General features: G+C 35.3%; 1 protein-coding gene across 1 annotated transcript; it reads right to left on the bottom strand.

The window, feature by feature from the left end:
- Positions 1-711: 711 nt before the first annotated feature.
- On the bottom strand, positions 712-4,328 carry LOC124858346. The gene is made up of 6 exons (XM_047350349.1): positions 3,953-4,328; positions 2,715-3,260; positions 2,478-2,633; positions 2,176-2,387; positions 1,735-2,060; positions 712-1,528 (listed from the first exon to the last, which is right to left on the bottom strand). Exons 1-6 carry the CDS (start codon positions 4,012-4,014, stop codon positions 1,331-1,333), a joined length of 1,500 nt encoding a protein of 499 aa, XP_047206305.1. The 5' UTR covers positions 4,015-4,328; the 3' UTR covers positions 712-1,330.
- Between the last annotated feature and the right edge of the window lie 1,672 nt (positions 4,329-6,000).

The following is a 6,000-nucleotide window of genomic DNA, read 5'->3' as shown; positions in this document are numbered from 1 at the left end:
GTTAGATGCTTATGTTAAGTGTACATGTTAGATGCTTATGTTAAGTGTATATGTTAGATGCTTATGTTAGTGTTTATGTTAGATGCTTATGTTAGATGTACATGTTAGATGCTTATGTTAAGTGTACATGTTAGATGCTTATGTTAAGTGTATATGTTAGATGCTTATGTTAGTGTATATGTTAGATGCTTATGTTAGATGTACATGTTAGATGCTTATGTTAAGTGTACATGTTAGATGCTTATGTTAGATGTACATGGTAAATAGATGCCTATGTTAGCCCCCCCCCCCCCTCCCCCCCTCCAAAAAAAAAAACTAAACAGATGGGGAGAGCTCATTGATTCAAAATGAAAAGAAACACTATTATAATTATTCATAAATACTCCATCCAATAAATAAATGTCCCCATGAAATAAAACAAAATATATAATAGAAATAATCTTTTTTTACTTTGTCAGGTATTTACTTACTTCCAGATTTATGCATTTAAGATTTTACAATTTATTTCAAGATTACTCTATTTAATAATGGTATTTTATTTTTTGATACTTTTATTTAGTAAAGCTACTGTAGGTGGGACTTTTATTTTTTAACCCCATTGTGTCTAGCAATCTTCAATGAAAATCCATGCTCTACATCAGAGATCTTCAACATGGAGGTGACACCATATCTGTACTTCGGCGACCCCACACTGGAATAAAATAAAAACAGTTGGGGAAAGTCACTATAGGCTTTATTTGCAAGAATATGTTCCTTAAAATAATGAAATAAATCCACAACCAAAACTGCTCATCTCACAAATTACAAACATTTTGCAACCATAACTGACAATCATGAAAATAACTTTTTTTCATTTTAACTGAAAATGCATTATTTTATTTTATATCGCAGACAAACTTAAACTGATGTCAATGAAACTAACCTTTGACGTCACACACTAGAACAACAACAACAAAACAAAAACATCAAGTTTGATTCTGAAGGAATCCAAACGTTGGAGCCTGTATCAGGCCAGACTCCATGTAGTGCACAAAGCTGTCATAGGTCTGGTGGATGGGGAGGCGCAGAGTGACCTCGCAGGTGTTCGCCTCTGGATACAGAAAAGGAGTTATGCTTTAAAAGACAGGATGAACTGGATTTTCAAAAGAACATGAAGACACTAGCAGTAGCAACTCAGCTGATGCCCCCTCCTTTTTCATTGGACCTATTTTAAGGACCCTGTAATCATTGTTTGAATTTTGTTATTTTGGGAAAATAAAACCCATTTTCCTTGAAAATTCTTTCTGTGTCCTCATGCTTGACCGACCCGGTCCCTCACATCATGGAATATTCATCGAGCACTTTCCAAGGCTTCCACTAGTATATCCATCCCAAAGCATGTACTAGGGCGAAGAGGATCTATTCTCTCACGGAGATGTTCAAATACTCGGTTTTGTAGAGGCATGGGATTTTCTGGAACATCAACTGCAGCTTCATGATCAACAGGTGTTGGTCCTTCCCAGTCAATGCCATAATCCTCCAGAGTTCCCTACACAAAGGGACATAGTACTTAGAGATATTCTTTCATTATACCACTTATGTCTCTTTATATTAATTTATTGAGCCTAAAAGATTGCGAGTTTGCAGGAATTACATTGTTCATTGACACAAATTTTACATAACTTGTTTGTTTTATGAAACAACCTTAATGATGCATTTCTTTATAAAGATAACACAAAAGATCTGTTTACTTACCTGTTCACAAACAGGTTCAGTGATAGGATGCGCCCCCATAATCTGTCCTTCAATCCACAACTGCTGGGGGGACTTTCCGTGCTCTGTAGAAAGGCGATGACGATCCCAAGCTTTCTTAAACAGCTGTAAATGTTCGTTAATTTTGGGAAGCATCACATAATGTAGACAAATGAGGTCTAGCTCGTCGTCTACATTTAACACACCAGAGTTGTAAAGATGTTGAAAGGCTGTATAATAGTTTACAGTCACTGAGCACCAGACATCTCTCCACAGTCGTTCGATTCTCTGATTGTGAACACTCCGTCCGGTTATGAAACTTGTTCTATCTGTAGTATAAAAACATAGATGACAATGGAAAAATATATGTTAACATGAAAAGAATGAAGTTCTTACATAAATTAAATATTTGTAATGTTCACTGTTCGTCAATGTGCTTCCTACCTGGTCCTCGCTGTGGATGTTCAAGCATGAAACGAGCGACGTCAACATTCTCCCCTCCTTTGTCACTGCGAACCTTTGTTGGAATCCCAAATTGCTGGACTGCGGCAAGAAAGGCGCTCAATACAGTGGAGGCTCTATTATTATTATTGGCACAGAGGTACATGATCTTTCTGCTGTACCCATCAATTCCTCCAGGGATCACAATTCTCCAACTGCAGGTATGAAAATAAAAACAAACTTTTTTAAATGTACCTCACTATAGAACGTTTTCTTGCTACAGAGCTCACCAGATAAGGACTCACCGAATCAACTTGTGATTTCCATCAATGTGCCATAAAGAATTTGGTGCTGGTACAGAGTACACTCTTTCTGGAATAACGTTTATTCCAAGCCCTCGACACAGCATGCCAGCAGGATCCAATACTCTCAGGGTTTCAATAACACGAGACCTTTGAACCCTTAATAATCCAACACAAAATAATAAGGAAAACTGGGTGGTTTCCATGCCATCATTGTTTTGACATTGGACAAATGCTCACCTTAGTCCAACACTGTTGAGATATCCACTGACCGTTTTGATTCCTGAATCAGGGAACTGCTGAATGAAACTAGACACTACGTCTCTAAGATCCTCAGTGGAAATGTTGCTGTAGTACATTCTCACTGACAGACCATTTTCTGTCATTCTCCTTCTTATAGTTCTGAAACTGACTCCAAACAAATGTGCAATTTCCCTAACAGTAAAGTCAAATTCAAGAAGAAACTGAAGTTGCTCAGCAGAAATGTCCCGGGAAGGGCGTCCCCTCCCTCCAGTTCTGAGCACAGCTAGCTTAAATCCATGTAGCGGCTGATGCTTTCCCTCTAGTAAAACCAACACTGATTGCATGCTCTGCAGTACATCTTCCAGGTCTGAAAATATTTGATGGTGGACACATCTCAGAAGAAGTCTGTACAGTTCCTCATAACGAAAATGAAAGAACTCCAGATCCATTTGCAGAGGCTGGGCTTCAAATTGGTCACACAGTCGCCTGCATTGATTGTAAACAAACATCAACAGCTCTCTGGTACGTGGGTCTTCCTGTGGGCTAAGCACATAAAAAAATAGGAAAGAATCAATTGCATTCAAAATTGTTCTGTCTTTCGGCAAGGGGGATTAAATGTTTTTTAAGTATTTTCAATAACCAGGGTATGACTGAGAATAAGGAATATGAAACAAAGCTTACAAAGATTACTCATGTTCCAAAGACCTACATCTCTACTGCTGTAAAAAGATCTTTATCTGTTTTACTGTATTTGGCATTTCTTCTGTGAGAATGCAGCTACCATTTGTTTTAGTTTGTTATTGATTTTCAGTAAAAAAATTCTGTAAAAATCTCTCCCCGCCGCAGAAAGAATACGCTTATGAAAAGTCGCTTTGATTGATTGAGTTTTAACACACTGTGTTAAATTACAAGTAACCAAACGGCATTTCCAATATGGAAAGTAATTATTTAGATTACTTTTTGAAGGAAAAACTAACGCAGTTACTAACGCAGTTATTATGTAATACAGTAACTCCCAACATTGATGACCATTAATAATTTGTAGTTTTGAAGTGACAATTAGAAAGCTCAAGAACGTTTTCTTTCTTCGTTCTAAATGCAGGTTTTTGTGGCCTGCTCTCACTAAATTACAGCAGTCAATCTTGTTTATCTGGACCCACTGGCCCACTAAGAACAGCACAGGATTGTTAGCCAGCAGCAATAAAAGCCAAATAACGAAACAAAGACTGGATTACCTCACAGAAGAAATGGAAGGCAAAAATCCTTCGCTGGAACCAGCTTCATGATGGATGGACATCTTACTCAATCTGTTCTGGGTAGCAGGACAGAAAAAAGCGAAATGCAGACTTCAGAGTCCAGGAACAGAATCTGAGGGACTAGGAAAGACATGAAGCTGATGACAATAATGGTTTTTACACAAATGGAGAACAAAGAACACAGGGTGAAGAAAAAAGGGGCCAGCAGTCTCTTAAGCCTCCAACAGTTTCCATCCATAACAGCAGTCCTAAAAGGACATATTACCTGAGTCAGCCCTAACTATAACCTTAATCAAAGATCAAGGTTTTCTGTCTGACGTTAAATCTATGGAGGGTGTCCATGTCCTGAACACTAGCTGGCTCAGGGAACTTGAGAGATTACAGTTAAGCTTATGTTAAGTGTATATGTTAGATGCTTATGTTAAGTGTATATGTTAGATGCTTATGTTAGATGCTTATGTTAAGTGTTTATGTTAGATGCTTATGTTAAGTGTATATGTTAGATGATTATGTTAGATGCTTATGTTAAGTGTTTATGTTAGATGCTTATGTTAAGTGTATATGTAAGATGCTTATGTTAAGTGTACATGTTAGATGCTTATGTCAGAGTTTATGTTAGATGCTTATGTTAAGTGTACATGTTAGATGCTTATGTTAAGTGTACATGTGAGATGCTTATGTTAGTGTTTATGTTAAGTGTATATGTTAGATGCTTATGTTAAGTGTATATGTTAGATGCTTATGTTAAGTGTTTATGTTAGTGTTTATGTTAAGTGTATATGTTAGATGCTTATGTTAAGTGTATATGTTAGATGCTTATGTTAGTGTTTATGTTAAGTGTATATGTTAGATGCTTATGTTAAGTGTTTACGTTTGATGCTTATGTTAAGTGTTTATGTTAGATGCTTATGTTAGTGTTTATATTAGTGTTTATGTTAAGTGTATATGTTAGATGCTTATGTTAAGTGTATATGTTAGATGTTTATGTTAGTGTTTATGTTAAGTGTATATGTTAGATGCTTATGTTAGTGTTTATGTTAAGTGTATATGTTTGTGTTTATGTTAAGTGTATATGTTAGATGCTTATGTTAGTGTTTATGTTAGTGTTTATGTTAAGTGTATATGTTAGATGCTTATGTTAAGTGTATATGTTAGATGCTTATGTTAAGTGTATATGTTAGATGCTTATGTTAGTGTTTATGTTAGATGCTTATGTTAAGTGTATATGTTAGATGGGTTAGGGTTAGGGGGTTAGGGTAGGGTTAACATGTTAGTGTTTATGTCAAGTGTATATGTTAGATGCTTATGTTAAGTGTATATGTTAGATGCTTATGTTAGTGTTTATGTTAAGTGTATATGTTAGATGCTTATGTTAGTGTTTATGTTAAGTGTATATGTTAGTGTTTATGTTAAGTGTCTATGTTAGATGCTTATGTTAGTGTTTATGTTAGTGTTTATGTTAAGTGTATATGTTAGGTACTTATGTTAAGTGTATATGTTAGATGCTTATGTTAGTGTTTATGTTAGATGCTTATGTTAAGTGTATATGTTAGATGCTTATGTTAGTGTTTATGTTAGATGCTTATGTTAAGTGTATATGTTAGATGCTTATGTTAGTGTTTATGTTAGATGCTTATGTTAAGTGTATATGTTAGATGCTTATGTTAAGTGTGTATGTTAGATGCTTATGTTAGTGTTTATGTTAGATGCTTATGTTAAGTGTACATGTTAGATGCTTATGTTAGATGCTTATGTTAGTGTTTATGTTAGATGCTTATGTTAAGTGTATATGTTAGATGCTTATGTTAGATGCTAATGTTAAGTGTTTATGTTAGATGCTTATGTTAAGTGTATATGTTAGATGCTTATGTTAAGTGTATATGTTAGATGCTTATGTTAGTGTTTATGTTAGATGCTTACGTTAAGTGTACATGTTAGATGCTTATGTTAGATGCTTATGTTAAGTGTTTATGTTAGATGCTTATGTTAAGTGTATATGTTAGATGCTTATGTCAAGTGTACATGTT

This window comes from Girardinichthys multiradiatus, chromosome 21, assembly GCF_021462225.1.
Source record: "Girardinichthys multiradiatus isolate DD_20200921_A chromosome 21, DD_fGirMul_XY1, whole genome shotgun sequence".
Lineage (NCBI taxonomy): Eukaryota > Metazoa > Chordata > Actinopteri > Cyprinodontiformes > Goodeidae > Girardinichthys > Girardinichthys multiradiatus.
The sequence above is the reverse complement of the archived record's forward strand: the minus strand, read 5'-3'. Positions and strand labels throughout refer to the sequence as shown.